Source organism: Myxocyprinus asiaticus, chromosome 4, assembly GCF_019703515.2.
Source record: "Myxocyprinus asiaticus isolate MX2 ecotype Aquarium Trade chromosome 4, UBuf_Myxa_2, whole genome shotgun sequence".
Taxonomy (NCBI): domain Eukaryota; kingdom Metazoa; phylum Chordata; class Actinopteri; order Cypriniformes; family Catostomidae; genus Myxocyprinus; species Myxocyprinus asiaticus.
In genome coordinates, this window is record NC_059347.1 from 46,247,647 (window position 1) to 46,269,850 (window position 22,204).

At 38.9% G+C, this 22,204-nt stretch overlaps 1 protein-coding gene across 1 annotated transcript; it reads right to left on the bottom strand.

Moving 5' to 3' along the window:
* Nucleotides 1–5,729: 5,729 nt before the first annotated feature.
* On the bottom strand, nt 5,730–18,861 carry LOC127432949 (neurite extension and migration factor-like). Its single transcript, XM_051684492.1, has 4 exons — nt 18,421–18,861; nt 12,701–12,813; nt 8,888–12,476; nt 5,730–8,498 (listed from the first exon to the last, which is right to left on the bottom strand). The coding sequence occupies exons 2-4, from the start codon at nt 12,762–12,764 to the stop codon at nt 8,366–8,368; spliced, it is 3,786 nt and encodes a 1,261-aa protein (XP_051540452.1). The 5' UTR covers nt 12,765–12,813; nt 18,421–18,861; the 3' UTR covers nt 5,730–8,365.
* Nucleotides 18,862–22,204: the final 3,343 nt, after the last annotated feature.

Below are 22,204 nucleotides of genomic sequence, written 5' to 3' on the forward strand. Positions count from 1 at the left end.
TTCTGAATCACCGAACAAAACAAATATCAGCTATAAACAAGGTCTTAGTGAATATTGTATTATGTTTTGCTCAATTCAGGAGACGAATAATAAAATATCATCTGCGTAAAGCAAAAGCTTATGCGCCACACCTCCCACCACCACCCCTATCGTGGCTGCTAATGGTTCCAGGGCAAGACAGAACAGTAATGGGGAAAGAGGGCTACCCTGCTGGGTGCCCCTATCCAGAGTAAAATAATCTGAATTTCAGCTAAAACAGAATTACGTAGCTCAAGGATAACATGTGAAGTTTGTGGCATTACATAAATCCCGATGCCGCTCATTTAAATCGTACTCCAAACCCTCAATTATAGAAGAAATGGCAATTTGTATATTGTCCTTATAAAACTCCATCAAGCTGTATTAACACATCTTGATGTATGAATGAGTGATCAACACAGCAACGGAAACATGAATAAAAGTAAGATGCAAATACAAGTGTGTTCACTTTTTAGCAGAAGTACTAAGTTTCCCATATTTTCACGGAAAGCAACTTTTAAGCCCTTAAAGCACTTTAATTATTAATGAATATATAAATTACATAGAGTATGTGCTTGTGGTCAGATGACACTTAAAATAACTATAAAATGTCTTTATGTTCATAACCATTAGTTTAGTTTCCATAGAGATATGGGCTTTATAACATTCAGAACTGTTATAGCAGTTAGGAGTTAAAGGCTTTTGGGTATATTGGCCACAGCCATATTTATAAATAACCTTGTTATAGCCATGCAAAATAAAAAGTTCAAAATTATTTTGATTATTTATCTAGGCTGTTCAACGATTCAGGTTTTGTTGATGTCATGTTAGTCTCGCAATATACAATTTATACAAAATATACAATATATTTATTTGATCATAATATGCATAACTATATACTATTTATTAAAAACAGGCTTACATAAAAGAACAGGCTTTTGTGTTGATAAAGAATAAAAAAATATATACATTTTCAGTCCAATGTTATATAACAAAGAGAGATAAGCTACTATTCTTCTTTTAAATGGCTTACTCCAAGTAATACTGGATTTAGAGGGTGACAAAGCAGCAGACGCAAAAGGGCAACTATGGCAAATATACCAGGGGAATACATATAAGGCACTTGAAGTGTGTGACTTCAAAATACATTGAAATGTCTCAAAAACTGTAGAAAATAATCAGATGGCTTCCAGACTCACTAAGATTTCACAATATTACTGTTTTTACTGTATTTTGGATCAAATCAATGCAGACTTGGTGAGCAGAAGAGACTTCTGAACTTTTGAACAGTAGTGTACATTCAACAGAATAATTCTAGCATTATTTACCAATGTAGTATTTACTACCCTAAAAACAAGTGGATGATTGATGTGACACTTTGTGATAATAATGTTTGTTCCAAAAGACTTGTTTAAATGCATGAAACTAGTTTATTAGATATTAAAAATATAAATTGTGACAAGACAGGCTTGTCAGTGTTGGTGGGGATTTTTCAACGATTTCAGTGCAGTTACATTGTTACGTCAGTAGGTGGCGGCAAGGGACTGTTATGAGTCAGTCAGTCAGCAGACTATTCAACCATTTCAGTCAAAATGGCTGCTTTATTCAGGAACAAACAATGCTATGGTTATCAATATGTCAGTCATTGCTATTTCAAGAGTGAATCCCGCATTTATATGCAGATGATATCCCCGAAACTTTGCAGAGTGTACGTGGCCGTTGGTCCTCCTCTTAGCAGCATGAAAAACAAGTTTTATGCAAATTCTGAATGGATTACATATAGCATAGAAAGCGCACCACGAGCGCTCCCTTTATAATCACAAAAAAGTTGTCACTCATCTTCATCGAGATCACTAGCACCCCCGTAGAAACAGGCCTATTAATAATGAAAAATGAGTAAGCCTAAATGTTTCCAATTTATGCAAGGAATACAAAAGCCCCGATAGATATCAGATAGATATGAATAGATATGGATAGATATAGTAGAAAGAGAGACAGAGAGAGAGAGAGAGAGAGAGAGAGAGAGAGAGCATTACCCCTCAAAAAAGTCAGTAAGATGTCATAAGGTGTCCCTAATGCCTTATGGGGGGTCCCGGATTACCCCTGCTCAATTCGAGCACTGATCTTAACCAAATTCTCAAATGTAGATATTAAAAATACAACCTTACAAAATCCTCAACTTTTTGTAAATGGTCTCTCCTTTTTTGATAAACGTTTTAATAACAATTTTATAAGATATTCCTTTAATGTCGGATCTAGTCCTCCATGTAAATCAAAATGGCTTAAACCTCATTGTATATCTTGGCACAGCATTTGGACATTACCATATAAATTTGTTATTTCTAAGAAAGTAAATGAAATAATTTACAAAATTATTCATAGATGTTATCCTGTAAATGCAGCCATTAGTAGATATATTCATACTGTTTGTGATAAATGTACTTTTTGTAACACATAATTTGATGATATTGAACAATTATTTTTTTTATTGCTCTTTTTGGACTGACTTTAAAATAGACATGACAAAAAATAAATAAATAAATAAACAAAACTCTTAATTTAGAACCTTATGACATTTTACTTTGTTTTCAAAACCCATATTTTTATGAAAAACAAAATTACATTATTAATCTTTTAATTATTTTGGCAAAGTTTTATATTCATAAGACAAAAATAACTCAAAAGAAACCCTCATATATTACCTTTTGTAATACTGATCTCACAATATACTTTGAAACCCCTTCAGACATGAGATCACAAAACAAAAAGCTTATAAAAAAAATAAAAATGTTAAAGCTTTTCAAATTTCATGTAACTGCCCTAATATTATATAGCACTTTTTATCCCAGTATTTTTTTATTATTATTATTATTGTTATTTTTTACATATGTGTTCATTTTAGGTTTTAGTTGTTGTTGTTATTCTCTGTTTCACCTATTCTGAACTGTACCACAATGCCTTGTACTTTTAGCATTGTACTTGTCTGTAACTGAACTAAATAAAAAACTAAAAATAAAATAAAATAAAACTACACAGTATTAAACAACTTACATACTTGTAAAATGTGATATTGCCACCTGGTGGTCGTTTGTTATTTTTTATCTTGCACAGACCTCTTGGACCAATAGACAAATAGGCCCAACATGTTTTGTTCTAATCGGCCTTTCTTAACCTTGTCTTAAAGCTGCTAAAAACCTGATTGGTCAATGGCAGTCATGATTGTCAAGATATGCAGATCTCCTCATAGATCTTGTTGGCACCTTGGACAAAGACACTGCAAGTCATTCAGACCAACAGTTCCATAGTTAGAGCCATTTGAAGATTTTAAAATATTATTCCAAGCCACATTTATTATATGTCCTCACTTTTTTCCCCTACAAATTTGTGTCAAGTTTGGTCAAGATTGCTCATTGCATTCAGGAGTTATAGCCTTTTAAGTGTTTTTGGCTCCACCAACAAGATTTCACTGGTCTATTATAGCCATGCAAAACATTAAATTCAATATGTTTTTGATAGTCGCTGATGCAGGAAATCCAAAGAATCTTTCTAAACTGGTTACATTTTGACTGGACAAAAAACATAGGACTAATTCGCAAAATAAATTAAAAATAATAAATAATAATAATAATTTCAAATATTTAACAAACCAGTTGACTGACACTTATGGTTCTTGAGGCAAAGTTATTCAGAGTGAGAAGATCCATCATATGATATGAACAATGTGTCTTTGTGACAAACAGCACAGTATTAAACAAATTACATTCATGTAAAAGGTGATAGTGCCGATTTGTGGTCGATTTGTTTTTGTAATTTTGCACAGACCTCTTGGACAAACAGACAAATAGGCCCACCACATTTTGTTCCGATCGTCCTTTTTTAATGTTGTCTTAAATCTGCTAAAAAATGACTGGTCAATGACAGCTATGTTTTTCAAGATTTGCAGATTTCTTCATAGACCTTGTTTGCACCTTAGACAAAGACAATGCATGCAAAATTTCAAGTCATTCAGACAAACAGTTCCATATTTAGAACCATTTGAAAATGTGTCATTATTATTATTGCGCCACCAAGTGGTGAATCCATTTAAGCGTACCATTGTAACGATCAATCGAAAGTTCAAACTTTTTTGATAACTTTTCATATTGGTCCTCTGTTGAATCTTTCTGCACTGGTTTGGTTCTGATCAGGCGAACAGCCTAGGACTAGTTTGTTTAGAATTTTTTTAAACAATCAAAAATAGCTGAAAAACTAAAGGGCAGAGCTAAAATTTGACAGGTCCCATAGGAATTAGTTTTAACGCAAGGAATCACAAGAAAGAATCATTTTTTTTCTAGCCCTTACAGTTCAGGGGCCAAAATGCATTTTCCTTTGTTATAGCGTCACCTATGGGCTGATCGGGTCGAAATATGGTGTATCTCTAAGTTGTATGAGTACTACCATTCCCCAAAGTTTCAAGTCTCAAAGCCTTACGGTTTGGTCTCCACGATCAGATTATTCTGAGAATAATAATAATAAATATAGCTGCAAGCAGCAATTATCGGGGTTCAAGCACAGAAGGGCCTTTAAGCCCATGTTCTGGACTATATTAGGCATTTCTCAAACATTATGCAACAAAGACAATGCACAAATTGCATACAAAATGTCAACTCAATCGGAAAAGCGGTAACGTTGTTACATCCACTTTAAATTTTGTCATTGTTATAGTGCCACCAAGTGGCCGAGCTCCATTTCTTTGTATGTTTGTCCTCAGAATGAGCCCTTACATAAGTGTGCCAAATTTCGTGACAATATCTCATTCCTTTTAAGAGTTATAGCTATTTAAGTAGCAGTTGCTAAGTCAACTACTTATATTTTGCATGCTGTCGACATGTAAAATTGAAAGTTAAATTTTTTTTTTTGGTAATTATTCGTAAATAGACTCCAGAGAATCTTTTAACAAACGGTTTGACGGACACCATTGGTTCTTGAGGCAAAGTTGTTCAGAATGAGAAGAGCTATCATATGATATTAATTACTTTTTTAAAAAACAGTGTTATATACAATCGTTAACATGCACAAAAATCGTGATAGCGCCACCCAGTGGCCGATTTTTAAAAAACTTTGCACAGACCTCTTAGGCCAAGAGTCATATAGGTCCACCAAGTTTCATTCCGATCGACCTTTGTTAACCTTGTCTAATAGCTGCTGAAAGCTGATTGGCCAATAGCTGCCATGTTTTTAAACATACGCAAATGTCCCCATTTTCTATATATATATATATATATATATATATAATTATTGATGTAGGGACTCCAAACAATCTTAATAAACTAGTTTCATTTTTATCGGACAAAAAACCTCTGACTAGTTTGCAAAAGTAGGTTTTTCAAATAATTGATGATACTAAAACAACGATTTGATTGACAACAATAGTTCTTGAGGCAAAGTTGTTCAGGGTGAGGAGACCTATCTAACTATATGAATTAAGTATTTGTTAAACACTGCGAGACATACAGCCATTTCTGTGCTCGTAAAATGTGATAGCGCCTCACGGTGGGCGATTTTTTTTTTTTTTTTTTCACATTTCATACAGATGTCTATGACCCAGTTAAGCCTATAAACAACGACATAACCTCCTTTCATTCAATCCTTCATTGGAAGAAACAGAATCACGATGAACTGATTAAATCAGTATTCTTCGTTTTTCTTGCAAAACAAAAATGAGATAGAACTGACACAAGCAATCAAAAGCTCTTTTTATTCATATTTATTCCATAAACATGATTACAAAACTTAGCAAGTTACCAATATTACATTTGTCACCATACAGGCTTGATCACAAATATTTCAACTTTTGTGACAGATACAACAAAACAAAATACTATAAAACCGCAATGAGATCACAAATTAGTGTAATTGTTCCACTGTCTGTTTTCATGGTTTATTTTTTAATTTTTTAATTAATATATATTTTACTAGAGCACAACACTCTTACAACAAGATTGGTCCAATTACAAAAACTCTCAACAAAGAGTCACAGCTTGCTCTCCTTGTCTCTCCTTTACAATAGTTTTTTTTTTCTTTTTTTTTTTCTAAACAAACAAACAAAAAACAAATAAGAGAAAAAGAAAACATCATGGCAATTAGTAACCTTTTCATTTGCTGAAAAGGGAAAAAAAGAACAGAAGCCACAATAAGAACGACCTCACATCACTTTCTAAGAAAAATATACACTTAGAAAATATGTTACAAATTGGCACAATGAAAAATATACAGGTCATCATTTTTTTCCTACATCAAGAGTTCATTGAGAATGAACCTGGCAAAGAATGACCAGGCAGTAGAAACAGTTTCTTTTTTTCCTTGATAATGAGAAACAGTAGTTACAAGTAATGTAATCAAATAAATCATGACAAAAAAAAACTTCCAACATGAAAATATAATACATTCATAAATAGGGCACAATTACGTTTTTGATATGCTTGTTTTAATTTCACATGATGCACTTATAGGTGAATAACACTGTTTTAGAAGATTTGAAAAATTCGAACACCTTCAGTTAGTGCGGGGGACGTGTGCTATAATGATTTAAACTCTGTTCTCCAAATGTGAACAAGAGCTCCCTGTACTGACATCACAGATGTCCTGCAGGTTTAGCAACAGCACATCAGGGGGCAGCACTGAGAGCGGCTTGAATTTGTTTGGTGGGATGGGCAGCTGTGGGAATGAGAGATGTGAATGCAGTTGGGTTCCCTGAGTCAATGGACCTGAACCAACTATTACATCTCTATTCGCTCAGCATGGAGAAAAAAACAACAACATGAATTTAAAATGATTTTACAATCTAATTTTCCTTGTATTTTGCTAGATGAGGCTGGAAAAAGCTCTTCAGAATCAGAATCAGAATCAGCTTTATTACCAAGTATGCTTACACATACAAGGAATTTGTCTTGGTGACAGGAGCTTCCAGTGTACAACAATACAAAAACAATACAAAAACAGCAGCAAGACACAGATAATAATAAAAAATAAAAAATAATTATACACATACGTACAGCCACACACATACATACATACATACATACATACACACATACACATGGGTAGTGCTCTTATTTGTTTCCCTAAAATCAAGGGGTTTTCAGAGGGGTTCAAAACTTGCGTCACTTGTGAATCAGATAGCAGGTAGAAATATCTACTAAACTTATGTACTGTTCACAAATTCAGAAATGTCTCAATCAGCGCAAGAGCAAAAGAAACCTCCTTCCTGCTGGGATATTCTCAAAAGAGGGGGTATTCAGGGAGTTATATAATAAAAAATAAACAAAATAAAATCCTGCAGAAATGATGTAAACAGAACATGTGGGTAACCATGTTGGCAACTTTCCCTTTTTTATACATGACAAATAACGTTCCAACAGCAATAGAAAAATTTGGTTTTAAAATAAGGAAAGAAAAAACAGGCGAGTCAGAGAAAGTAATAATACAGGGGATCAGCATTCACAACACATATTTATATCATGTTTTTAAATGCATGCACATCACTAGCAACAAAATAGAAAAACTTTCAAAAAATATTTGGTCTTGTTCTAAACTGGTTTTAATGGCATAAAACTCAGAGGAACATAGGAGAGCTACTGAGCTAAACTAGAAGCTTGGGAATGTAAACAAGTTAGAATGCATTATGTAATGTCTTATAATAAGCAGAAATGACCCCTTTTTACCTTGTTATACAATGATCTTTTACCATCCAGAAATTAATCAGATTGAAAAGCTACCATTGTTTTTCTCTGCCATTATGGTTTTTAAACTCCCTCTCCACAATTCATGCATCTCTTACTTCATGCCTCTAATCTTAAACTAGCCAGGAGTGTAAAATACAGAAAATAAACCAACAACATTTTCCTTTTGATTGTTGAAATGACTCCTAGCTGCTTTCTGTTTGTAACGAAGTGATGCAACAGGAGTAAATCTCAGATTAACAACTCCACCCCCCATCCCAAGAACACATACGCTCCCCAATCACTGCCACATTATAAAACAGCAAATATTTATGTAGATAAAACTGTCTGTACACTTAATTATTCATAGTTTGGCACATTAATTTAAACATGTTTGATATAATCTTGTTTTGTAAATAGTGCATATGTTTGTGTACAACAGCATTTTGATACTGGCAGGAGGAGATTTACTGGAGAACAGATGAATGAACCTACCTTTCACAACTTATAAACAAACAACGATAATGAAAAATCTAATTTGAGACCAGTAAATATCAGAACCTCAGAAAACAAGAGCATCTTGTCTTTTAGAATGTCAAAGCCCAATGTTCTGAGGGGTTGGCACAATAACAAGGGAAAAACAATTCTTAGCACAGAACACTACACATGACCTTTGACCCCTGATCAGAAGGCAACCATTTGCTGAGAGACAGAGCAGGGCGCTGGGCTCGGTTTAAACGATGGTGCTGTGACACTGATTTAACACTTACAGTGTTATAGCTGCAATGGAAAACAAAAAGACAAAAAATAGATATTTAGAACACCATACTAAAGTAGAATCCAAAGACTTTCAAGGCATTTTTTTCTTCTTGAAAAACAAACAAAACATAAATAAAAACAACTGAATATTTGTCAGATTAAAATGCAACAAAGCAGCAATGGTGAGTAGGGTGCAGCCATGACAGTGAGACTTCAGTCAGTCTAGTAGGTAGTTTAGCTGGGCTGACATGCAGGATGTGCCTGCCTTCCAGTGGGCCAGGCAAAGAATTGTGGGTAAAGTCGGTGCCATGCAGCTCAGAAATGTGGAAAGGATTTTAGGAGGATTTGGCAGGAAGCGAGCGAAGGGAACGGAGAAAGAGAAGGGGCACACTGCAGAGAGAAAATATTACCTCTGTTTCTCTACCAAAGCGGTCAATGCTACTCCTTTTATGTTCCCTTTGCCCGCTAAGAGTTCCTCACGGGCAAACTTAGCACTGCTTTTGTGACGGTACATTTTTTTGTGGGCTGGACGGTGTGGAAGTGGGAGGCAGTCCAGACCAAGGGGAGGAAAGAAGCCTGGTGGGAGAAGTTTAGGCAGTGTTTTTCCACCACGCCCTGCTCCTTTTTTCCCTCTACCTCCGCCTGAGGCACCACCCCGTTTTTTAAGGTCAGCGGCACTACCCAGAATCTTAAGTGTCTGGCTCTGGAGGGCATGCTGACCTGGTGACAGGCAAGGCCCCCAAAGAGGTTCTACAGAGGCCCTCATGAAGCGCTGTACTTCAGCCATGCCAGACACAATATTGGACAGGATGTTTGATGGTTCCTGGAATTCTCGTTGGTCATCATTGGAAACTCCCCCAGTGTTATGCCACTCCCCCTGAGGTCCCATCAAACCAAGTGATGGGGTGGGGGATGAAATGCCACTTCCTGACCCTCCCCGACTTTTGACTGCTTTTCCCTCCAGCAAAGCTTTGATCTTACGCACAGAACGAGAGCCTTGACATGGTAGCTTTACTTTCTCTCCTTTCACTGTTTTTGTGGTTTTGGTTTTTTTGGTGCCTTGTCCATTTTTACCACTATTTTTTGTTGAACCATGTTGTTCCCCAACCCTCACTTCTTCCTCCTCTGTGTTGAAAGAGTGTATCTGAAGGCGTTGTGCAGTTCCTGTTCTATCTTGATCAAGCTGCAGGACAGCTCCACAGCTCCACTTTACATTTGTGTCTCCTGCCTCTAAGAATTCTCCAACTTTCCCACAATTTCCCAGCAGCTGTGGGGAAGAATTGGGTGTGTCTGGTGGGGACATCTCAGACAGTGATGAATGACGGAATTTATCAGGGGTAAAGTTGGAAATGTCCAAGAGGTCTGTGGACTCTCGAAGTGGAGCAACCTCCTCAAGACTATGCTGAAGGACTAGCCGAGGGCTGCAATGCGGTAGGAAGCCATTGTTGATCTCACCAATTTCCTCCTCCCTATCCCTTTCTCCCTCTCTCAGGCTGAGTGAACTGTAGTTGCTAGAGGTGGCAGATAGTGACCCCAGAGAGTTAAAGCTAACCAGTCGTCCCACACCATTATCACTCTGAGACACTGGAGGACTCAAGCCATAATCAGCATCAGGATTAGACTCTTCATATGACACCCTGCACCCTGATAAAGACACTTGTCCATACCCTGTTACAGTTGTGCCATCCCCTGCTAACACGGGCAATGGTGTGGGAAAGCCTGATGGCATTACAGGTGACTGGGTTGGGACATCTGGGGAGAAGGGCAGCTGTTCAACAGGTGGTTGGGATGGCCATGAAATGGGCTGATTTGGTTCAGTAAGATTGGGCTCAGTATAGTGTGTGTGATGTGGCCCATGGTTCATAGGTGGAGGAGAGTGTGGGAGCTCAGATTCGGAGGGGGGAGAGAGAACGCAGCTCTGGATGGGCTGCAGTGTGTCATTCTGCAGCCCCTGATGGAAATAGGTGATGTTAGCACTGCTCGATGACTCGGAGGCTTCCAGAAGAGTCTGCAGGTATCCCCCTGGGAGGAGTTCTGAATTTTCATCAGACCCCGGAGCAGTTGGGGTCAAAGTGCATTTTTCAGATTCATTACCGGAGGTCTCATTTGTGACAACATTACCTTCCAGAGAATCACTGAGGTTTTCTGGTAAACATGGGCCACACTGCTCAATCTCAGAGGCTTCAGGGACTTCCTGTGTCTCAGCCTCTAATAGCTTTTTCAACTTAAGCCTTGCTTCACTTTTGAATTTCTTTATCTTCCCTGTTTTACCTGCCTTTCTCCTTTCCTCTCTCTCCTGTGTTCTGCTTTTAACCCTGGCAGTGTGTGTAATGAAGGTAATGTCCTCTTTTGGTTCCTCTGTGCTTTTTAGCGATTCAGTCCCCTCTGACCGATTGTTGGCAGGGACTACTATAGTTTGTCTTGGGAGGGAATTCTCTACTGCATGGATCTGTTGAATCCTGAGTCTGGCCATCCTGTGCTTACGTTTTGGTGTAGTGCTTGGTGGTCTTTTGCAGCCATTGAGACGTTTGGTTCTTTCTGTAGCTGTCAATCTATTCTTCTCCTGCTGTTCCTTTTCTCTTTCCTGCCAGTAGGCTTTCAGTGGTGCAAGTTTCTCATAGTGCAGCAGGGCATTTGTATTCAGACAGACCCCAGCAGGTGATGGGTCAACCCGCCTCAGCCTCACTCTCATATGCCTCTGGCCTTTAAAACGATTAATGATTATGTATTTTATAATGACAGGAGGCTCTTTCCGAATCGACCGCCGCCTCTTCTTTGGGCACCAGTCGTCATCACGCTCTTTTTTGAGCCCAACAGTCTGTTTTTCACGTTTCTCTATGTTTCTCTCACTTTCTATAGAGTCCACATCATACAGGTAGTCTTCTCTGTAGGCCACCTTCCTCTTGGCTCGAAGGCGGTAGCTTAGCTGGCTGGAGGAGCTTGAGTTTTCTCTGGACAGGCAGCCATGGCGGAGGGAAAGGCTGTGATCTGGGGAGCCCGTGTAAGAGCTGTCATCGCTGAATTCACCGGAATCATCTGGAGAGTTACTAAGGTCAAAAATAAATTTACTGTCAGGGCTAATATTTGGGGTCACATGGTCATCTGCTTTAATCTCAGCTGGTTGGTCTGGTTTCTCTTTTACCCCCTCCTTCCTACTGCAAGGTAAGCTCGGAAAGAAACCTAGCTGAGATTCATCCTTTAGGGCAGACTCACTCCTCTCCTGTCCTCCATCCTGATAGGACTCATAGCGTATTTTGAGTGAGCAGACATCACCACTGAGTTCTGTCTCCTCCTCCTGAAACATGTAATTCTCCACGTCCTCCTCACAGAACAGATTGACTGCAAGTTCACTGCGGGAGCATAAGTCCAACAGCTCCATACGGCTTTCACTGATGAGAGTCTCTAGACAGCTCCAGTCCTGTGCCTCCTCACTAAGACCTTCGTATATGCTCCTGGATGCAGGATCCTCATCTGATTCGCTCTCCTGCATTGACCTACCCTCCTCAGCCCCTTCATGGGTTTCAGCTGGCTGGGTGGGTCCACTGAGCAGCTGATCAGATAGAACCTGGTCACCATAGCGACCGGTGCTGGGGGTGGGACCTAGGCATTGCAAGTTTATACTGGCAAAGCTTAGCACAGACTCACAAGATTCTGGTTCTGTCTGGTTTTTGGGGATCAGACAGCTAAGGCAGTCTCCGCCCCTTGAGTCCAAGTTAGAGAGTGATGACCTGTCACAGGTCTGTGGCACAGACCAGGGCGTAACAATTTTGGAACAGGGCACAGAAGAGAGAGATGAGAGGGAGGAAGGCGAAGAGAATGAAGAGAGAGAGGACAGCGTGGTGGTGTTGGAAATTGACCCATCATGCAGATCGGCTGGGCTAAGAGGACCTTCAGTTGTCTGATTCTGACCACAGAGGGAGGGCATGGACAGCACAGCAGGCTCAATGTCATCACAGCTCCTTAGATCTTGTGCCACATCTGCCAACGGGTCAAGTTCTTCTAAAATGGAGAGGCAGAGACAAACATATTTAATTTGAAAAGCAAACATCTGTAAATATATGAAGGTATAGATGTATAACACATGCATTATACCAATTACACTGAAAGTAAGAAATATGGTTCAGATTTGCAAAAACATGAGAACATAATCTGCATGAAGATAATTTGTTCAAGATTTGGGCAAAATCCTGCATTTTGTGTGTTGTGTGTGGGGGAGTCTGTACCATTTTCTCTTGGGCAGGGGCTGTGATCTGCCCCCGAGAATTGGGACTCCTGGAGAACATCCATCAATCTCAACTGAATCTCTCTCTATCTAACATAATCACCACTGTCCAGCCTATAGAAACAAACAAACAAACAAACAAACAAACACACACACACACACACACACATACACACACACACACACACACAGTAAGAGACTACAGAGGAAGCCACACAATCTTTAAAACTGAACTCTGGGAGAATATTTACAATCTCACTTTGCCAAAAAATTTGACACAACTTGATAAACTATTAGCATTTTCAAGGTGTTAAAAGGGATAGTTTGTTTGTTTATTCATTTAATGCCCTGTCAGCATCAATGGCTATTTTAATGGCAAGATCAAGGTAAGTGAAACAAGACATACAACAAAATTCCTTACAATATTGCAACAATAACAACAAAAACTATATAAGATGCTTCAATTTGACATTTGATAAAAATTCAAAAATTTTTCCTGGTGAGACATTTGGAAATACTACCAACAAAGTATTTTCTGAATAGAGACGTAGTCAAGCATTGTTAAAAACAGGACAGTCCAGTAAAATATGCTTAATAGTCATTCTTATCTTACAGAAATCAGATGTTGATGGTTCTTCACCTTTCAATAAAACCACATGAGTAAGTTTTAAAAGGGATAGTTTAAACATGAAGATTCTCTAATTTTTGGAGCTTGACCATGTCCGTCCCCATTTGCTGTTGTTGTATGAAAAAGAGAATCCATATCGGTCAACTTCTTGTGTTCCATGGAAGATAGAGCAAGTCATGCCAGTTTGGAAAAACATGAGTGAGCTGATGACAGGATTTTCATTTTTGGGTTAACTATACCCAGTGTAAAAGACTGGCTGTTACAAATTTAGTTAAATGTCTACAAAGTTATTTTGATACTTGACACTCAAATTAAATTAAAATGTTCATGGTTTCAGAAGAACTCATCCAATAGTCATGCTATGAAACCTTAGTATTTGATTAACAGATATTTTGTAACTTCAGCCTTCTCCCTCTAGTACTTCCTTGATGTCACACTCTCACTCTCACTCTCTCACTCTCTCTCTCTCTCTCTCTCTCTCCAGTATTACAGTGAGTTGTATTGTTTTACATCATTCTGTCCTCTGATTGCCCTTCACTGTGAAGTGCAACTCTTAAGGATGTGAAAGGAATGAAAAAGCTTTATAATAACAAAAAAGTAAAGAAAGAGTGCTCTCTCTCCCCCCCAGGCTATGTGTGCATGTGTCACAGTAGTGTGCCATAATTGCAAGTCAAGAAATACAGCTTATACTATATATGCTTATAAATGCAGTGCTGTTGTTTAAGTTACTTTTTTATAGAACTCTAATTTTTGTTGCCAATGTAAGACACTGTTTTGTCATTTATAATTTAAAAGACATGTTGAATCCTTGAATAAGTTTGAGCAAAACATTTGTGGGTGTTGTTGCTGCCTAATATTGTGTTGGTCCTCCTCGTGCCACCAAAACAGCGCCAACCCGCATCTCAGAATAGCATTCTGAGAGGTTATTCTTCTCACCACAATTGTACAGAGTGGTTATCTGAGTTACTGTAGACTTTGTCAGTTTGAACCAGTCTGGCCATTCTCTATTGACCTCTCTCATCAACAAGGCGTTTCCATCCACAGAACTGCCGCCCACTGGATGTTTTTTGTTTTTGGCACCATTCTGAGTATATTCTAGAGACTGTTGTGTGTGAAAATCTCAGGAGATCAACAGTTACAGAAATACTCAAACCAGCCCATCTGGCACCAACAATAATCCATGCAATTATCTAATCTGCCAATCGTGTGGCGGCAGTGCATAAAATCAAGCAGATGTGGGTCAGGAGCTTCAGTTAATGTTCACATCAACCATCAGAATGGGGGAAAAATGTGATTTGGACCGTGGCATGGTTGTTGGTGCCAGATGGGCTGGTTTAAGTATTTTTTGTAACTGCTGATCTCCTGGGATTTTCACGCACATATATATATATATATATATATATATATATATATGTGTATGTATGTATATATATGTATATATATATATATATACACCACTCACACACACACACACACACAGGTGGCCAAAAGTTTGGAATAATGTACAGATTTTGCTCTTATGGAAAGAAATTGGTACTTTTAGTCACCAAAGTGGCATTCAACTGATCACAATGTATATTCAGGACATTAATAATGTGAAAAATTACTATTAAAATTTGGATAGAAAAAAACAATTTTCAGAACTTCTTAAACTACTTCAAAACTAGTAGAGCTCTCATCAAAAAATCCTCCACGTGCAGCAATGACAGCTTTGCAGATCCTTGGCAATCTAGCTCTCAGTTTGTCCAGATACTCAGGTGACATTTCACCCCACGCTTCCTGTAGCACTTGCCATAGATGTGGCTGTCTTGTCGGGCATTTCTCACACACCTTACAGTCTAGCTGATCCCAAAAAAAAATTCAATGGGGTTAAGATCCATAACACTCTTTTCCAATTATCTGTTGTCCAATGTCTGTTTCTTTGCCCTCTCTAACATTTTCTTTTTGTTTTTCTGTTTCAAAAGTGGCTTTTTCTTTGCAATTCTTCCCATAAAGCCTGCACCTCTGAGTCTTCTCTTCATTGTTGTACATGAAACTGGTGTTGAGCAGGTAGAATTCAATGAAGATGTCAGCTGAGGACAAGTGAGGTGTTTATTTCTCAAACTAGAGACTCTGATGTACTTATCCTCTTGTTTAGTTGTACATCTGGGCCTTCCACATCTCTTTCTGTCCTTGTTAGAGCCAGTTGTCCTTTGTCTTTGAAGACTGTAGTGTACACCTTTGTATGAAATCTTCAGTGTTTTGGCAGTTTCAAGCATTGTACAGCCTTCATTCCTCAAAACAATGATTGACTGACGAGTTTCTAAAGAAAGCTGTTTCTTTTTTGCCATTTTTGACCTAATATTGACCTTAAGACATGCCAGTCTGTTGCATACTGTGGCAACTCAAAAACAAGCACAAAGACAATGTTAAGCTTCATTTAACGAACCAAATAGCTTTCAGCTGTGTTTGATGTAATGGCAAGTGATTTTCTAGTACCAAATTAGCAATTTAGCATGATTACTCAAGGATAAGATGTTGGAGTGATGGCTGCTGGAAATGGGGTCTGTCTAGATTTGATCAAAAATCACTTTTTTCAAATAGTGATGCTGCAGTTTTTTACATCAGTAATGTCCTGACTATACATTGTGATCAGCTGAATGCCACTTTGGTGAATTTAAATACCAATTTCCTTCTGAAACAGCAAAATCTGTACATTATTCCAAACTTTTGGCCACCAGTGTGTATATATAAACATACTGTATGTACATACATACACACTAAATGAGACTAAATGACACTGCAAATGCTGTGGTAAGAAAATCTCTAGCACACAGTTTGAAGTGTTCCCATGGGGTGAATTTACAGGGGGGACTCTGTGAGGAGGTACAACAAGAAATGGATTGAATTCAGCAGCAGTCACACTCGAGATAAACACCAAATAGCAGATGTCCACTGGTAAATTATTACATTTGCCAACTTTGTTAGCTTACCTTACACTCTTCTCATCTTACGTTGTACATTGTTTTTGTTTGCAAGGCAATTTTTAGTCAGCTACTCATTTAGCTAGGAAGATTGTGGCTATCTATCAAGTAAACTGGTGGAATTCTCAATCAAAACATAAGCTTAATTTTGCATGTTATGGCAAAAGATCATACATAATAATGTACCTACGTTACCAGTCATCTTGAACGTAGACGTCGTCTCTGGCTGTTTACACTGTCACAAAAATATCTGATTTTTTACTCGCATCTGACACAGATCGGATATTGTTGCACATGTGTAAACAGAAAAAGCAGACATGCCTGTGTAACCAGTCCTGCTCGACCAGCTCCGAGCGGGATTTAAACCAGCGTCAGTGGGAGGCAGGCGCGCTAACGAGGAGGCAGTAGTAACGTAAAACTACGTTATGTCTGTTACGTCACTGTTTAGTTCTCAAGTCAGTGAACAAGCATGGCCGGTGTGCGATAGGCTCCAGATTCCCCCAGATGAGAACCAGCAGCATTTCGGTAGAAAAGGAATATAGCTCACGCTGGCCCCGGGCCAGCAGGACATCCTTATTTTTAAGCCACTATCTGTTATATCACATTTAATGTGCAAATTTCATAGTAATACCGTGGCAATGTGCCTGTTTTTTCATAATACCAGATTATGTTAAAACAACAAGTTTTCTTAATTCCTTAACACCAATTTCCAACACCACACATCCTTATACACTTAACATTTTCCAGTAGTTACTGTTTTCCAACTCCGTAAATCCTTCTTGTATGCAAAACGGTATCAGTATGAGAGAAGCCCTAGGATTGACGATAGCAATGGTGGGCTCATTCTGCCAGAGTTTGCAGTTTGCAGACAGAGAGAGATGGAGAACAGGGCAGTGGCACATCTGCCAACTGCTTTTATTAAAAACGAAATTAATATTTATTCAGCTTCAACATCCACCCAAGAGACAGACAATGGAATTACAGATGGGAGAGAGAGAGAGAGAGAGAGAGAGAGAGAGAGAGAGAGAGAGAGAGAGAAAGAGAGAGAGAGACCATATCAATGTTGGTGTGAGTTTGTTTGATCTTTTCAGGGATCAATAAATCTGCTGCAATCTGTCCCTGGTCAATCTGTCAGACAAGCATCCTTCCATCTATCAATGATTCACCCATTTATATCAATGTCTGCATAGACTCTGCTTAACTCATGCTAAAATGTTTTTGAGCACTGACTGTAACTGGCATCTGCATGGAAAACAAACAGATGTATATGCGTCCACTCTGATAGACTGATTGTTCTGTTAATGCTATTAATTTTGATGGTTGAAGCTGCATTTGTTCCATACTGTTATAGCCCTACGTGTGCTGTGCAGCTTGATAATATAAGAAAAAAAACTTCCACAACAGCATGCCAGGACAGGTGTCCGGTGACCGCCTATACCGAGCGACGGATCCACCATACACTCTGAACATGATGATCTCAAACCGCATATTAAAGAACCGTTAACGCCTGAAAGATGAGCACGCTTTCATCATCTCGGAGACAATTTACATTATTTAAAGAGACGTAACAGGTTTGAGTCCACCGTTAATTAATGAAGTCCTGGTGCGCTATGATACGCGCTCTTCTGTTCAGCATTTCCAGTCTCCGAATGTCGCATAGGTCGCAGACGCTGAGTCGCGCGCACCGACCAAAGGCAATAAGCGAGGGAAATGGGAATGCATTCATAATATAAACATCTGACACTGTTTGTGTTATTATGCGCGTGAACGAGAGTGTATATTGCTGTGGTCTTGGGGGATGGTCTGTGTGTGTGAGCGAGAGAGAATGAGAGAGAGTGTGTTTGTCACTGTGGATATGGTGTGTGGTTTGCCTCACGTAATCGTCATGAGCACCAATGCTTTCTGTCCCCTTAAACGATGGCCTGCTATGCTACTCATAGCTTTTGCAGGACACCGAGCCATTCCTTCGGTCTGCCTCTTTCACTCTCACACCTGTGCAGTACGGATGCATCATGACAGCTGACACCCTCTCCTCCATTTCTCTCCCATTGCAGCGTTTGACGCGCGTCACACTGGCCCACTCACCGCAACACGCACACGCACACGAACACGTACAGCCCACATACTCACCTCCCGCTACACTTCAGGCTCCGTTTGATCGTTAGGCGTGAGGAATGTTGTCATATGTTTTTTATCCTCTTCAGTGCAGTGGTCTCACCATATCTACCCTCTTTCGCGAGCCCGGACTGCCTCCCCGGTAGCAGCAGGTGGACGCGCCTCTCGCGCCTCGGATCCCCTACCACTCCATTTTATTCCCTCGCGCTCCAGGGTTTCCAAGAAACAATCAAAGGTCTGTTGCAGCCCCTGCTCCGCGCCGCATGCTCACGCTCTCTTGCTCCGCGGTGCCAGCATCAGTAGCGTCTTGTCTCCTTTCGAGTCGCTTTTGTTTTAGCCTTATGTGCGTGTGTGAGAGAGACAGAGGTGTGTGCGTGCGTATGTATTTTTCCCAGCTGTACCCCGTCCCTGAAAACGACGGCGCGCTCGCGCGCTGCTGCTCCCCCTCTTCTGAGACCTGCCATAAAGAGCGCGCCCCCATATTTTGGACGGCGGCGCGCTAAGGAGTCGGGAGCGCGCAGCATTGCTGAACAGGTGCAGAGGCGCACGCATGCGCAGTGAGGCTTTAAGGGCTACAAGCACCAGCCAGCTATCACTGCAGATACAGTTTATTTCTCATAGACAGTTTGGTATTATAAACGCAGTTACCTAAAATAAAGAAATACCAGTATGGGTAAATGGAGGCAAAAATAACTATAATAGTCTTCGTTCTTCCTGTAAAGTAGAGAAAACATGCAACAGTTATAAAAGTTAGAATAAAAAACAACCATCATAATTACATCTGATGTACATAAAGAATTACATCTGATTATACCTTCACGCAGAGACCTGATTGTTCTATTATATTACAGTCAAGTAAATAATATGAATAATCACCATTTATTTCAGTAAAATGTTGTGCAATTGCCATTTTGTATAACGTGTATAAGTTTTGTTTGTTTTTAAGTTTTTAAAACATAGACAAATAATGTTTCACAGACGTTTTTGATGTGGCCTGATTGTATATTTAGGGCCCAAGCACTGAAAGTGCGGAGACCCTATTGTTCTTCTAAGGATTATTATTAGGGCCCAAGCACTGAAAGTGCGGAGGGATGTAGTGCCACCTAGAAGATGGGCATATTCTGGGGGCTCTGTAGCACATCCCTTTTGAGCTACCATCACCAAACTATGTACACATATAGATCTCATCAAGCCGGACAACTTTCGTGCTGACAGTCATAAGCTCAGCCCAACAGGAAGTCAGCCATTTTGGATTGTTTGAAAAATGCATGATCTGGAATTTGAAATACTCCTTGGGATTTCATGTTACAAGTACCAAATGTGGGCGACATCATCCCAAGACATTGACGATGCTAAATTGCGAACTGATTTTTTATATATTGAATGGTATTGCCATGGCGACATGATAAATTAACATAAAAAAATGGGAAAAGGGAAGTTTCTCATATCTTCTCCGTGCATTGTGTGATTTACATCAAAATTGAGCCATATGTTTGGTGTTGCGAGCTGATCACATTGATATGGCTATTGTGGGTCATGGTTGCAGCGCCACCAACTGGCGGAAGGAAGTGTGGCACTTTAAACAGACTTTGAAATATCCTTCTTATGTTTACCTGAATTGCTTAAAAAAATTATAATAATGTCAAGACAGTGCAGATTTAAAATCTGAAGGGATTCTTGATATCTTAAATAGTGTTGCCATGGCAACACATTAATTGTCATTATTCATTTTTATGTATATTCACATGTTTTTGAGGTACTTGGTATGCTTGAATTTTCATATTTAGCACACACATCAGCATTGTTGGCCATTAGGCCTGGGCAAAAGTTAACACATGGGCATGGCTGGGGAGCTCTGTAGTGCAACCTTTTGACAAAAGTGATGGGGGCAGTTTCTTGTACGGTCACCAAACTTGCTACATATATTGTTCTCATCAAGCTGGACAAATTTCAATATTACAGTCATTAGTTCCGCCCAACAGGAAGTCAGAAGACATTTTGGAATTAATATTCATTTTTTTTGAAAATTGTAGGCCCTGAACTTTTGAATACTCCTCCTAGGCGATTCATGTGACTGGCACCAAACTTATAACAGCAATATTATGCCAAGACATTGAAGATGATAAATTGCGATTTATTTATAAATCAAACAGTGTTGCCATGGTGACGCAATAAATTAAGGGCAAAAATGTGAAACAGGAAGTTCCTTATATCTTCTGTGTGCATTGTATGATTTTGATGAAAATTCAGCTGTGTGTTTGGTAATTGGGGCTGATCACATTTATGTAGCTATTAGGGGTCACGGTCATAGCACCACCAACTGGCACCAGGAAGAAAGGCAATTTTATCAGACTTTGAAATAGCCCTCTTGTGTTTACATGATTTGCTTCAAAATTCTTTAGAATAATGTCAAGACACTGCTGATGTAAAATTGTAAAGGGATATTTGATATCTTAAATACTGTTGCCATGGCAATTTATTGTGCAAGGAAATGCAGTTTTTAAAGTGAAATAAAAAAGCTATAGTCTAAGTTTATGGTAATGAAAATGTACTGCACAAACTTTTTATTTTTTAAATAAATAATATATAATAAAAATATTAACTAAGATGTAAAAATACTAGAAAATCAAAGCCATATGTCTAACCTAGTTCTGAGTGGCAATTAACTTGTTCAGAGGCAGTACCAGAAATGTCAAATATAGGGCAACCAAGCTCCATTGTTGTATGATTCCCAAAATTCCACTTCTCAGTCCCTCCAGGATTTTGCGGGTCATGTCTAAAAGGGATCCCTCTTTCGTACATTATGTATAGTCTAAGTATGTGTAACTACGTTCATCAGTTAACTATGTTTATCAAAAGAACGACATACAAAGTTAAAGATCTGTTTAAGATGGCTAGCAAAATAACAAGGGCATGCTCATGAACTGCTTTTAATTTTAAACAATATAATTGTTAAATATAGAGTATTAAGAAGATAGCAACATATGTGCCACAGCGATATTCTTGAGGAATCGAGAATGGGTGGAGAGTGCTCCTCGTTGCTGTGAGTTCCGCAGTTTGTGCTCTTTTCCAGTTGAATCCCATAGAAAAATGCAAACAAATGTGTCCCACTCAAGATATACATCCACCGAGGTGCAGATGCAATCTTTGTTAATTAAAATATAAAGCTGCATATGGGCGAATTAGAACCCTAAACATCTTATGCAATGAGTGAATAAATTACCACTAGACCACCAGTCAAACTCCTTTTATCAGTGCTGATTGATGTACTTCTCCACTGACTTACAAAATCTCATGATAATTATAATTAATTATAATTATATTTATTTATCACACATACATTTGCACATATACAGTGAAATTCTTTTTTTTTTTTCACATATCCCAGCTGAGCTGGGGTCACAGTGCAGGGTCAGACATGATATGGCGCCCCTGGAGCAGATAGGATCAAAGGCCTTGCTCAAGGGCCCAACAGTGGCATCTTGGTGGTGCTGGGGCTTGGACCCCCGACCTTCTGATCAGTAACCCAGAGCCTTAACCGCTGAGCCACCACTGCCCCTAAAATTGACATTGTCAGATCGACAATAGCACACGTAGAGATGAAGTTATCAAATGTATTATGTTAAATATTTATTTTAGAACTTGAATTGATCATCATGAATGACTTTTTATCAAAGCAGACCATTTAAAATCATCTTTTACTAGTGCTCATCATTGCTGTGCGACTACAAACGGCGTGTATTATGAGCATGCCATTGTTATTTTGCTAGCCATCTTAAACTGATCTTTAACTTTATAT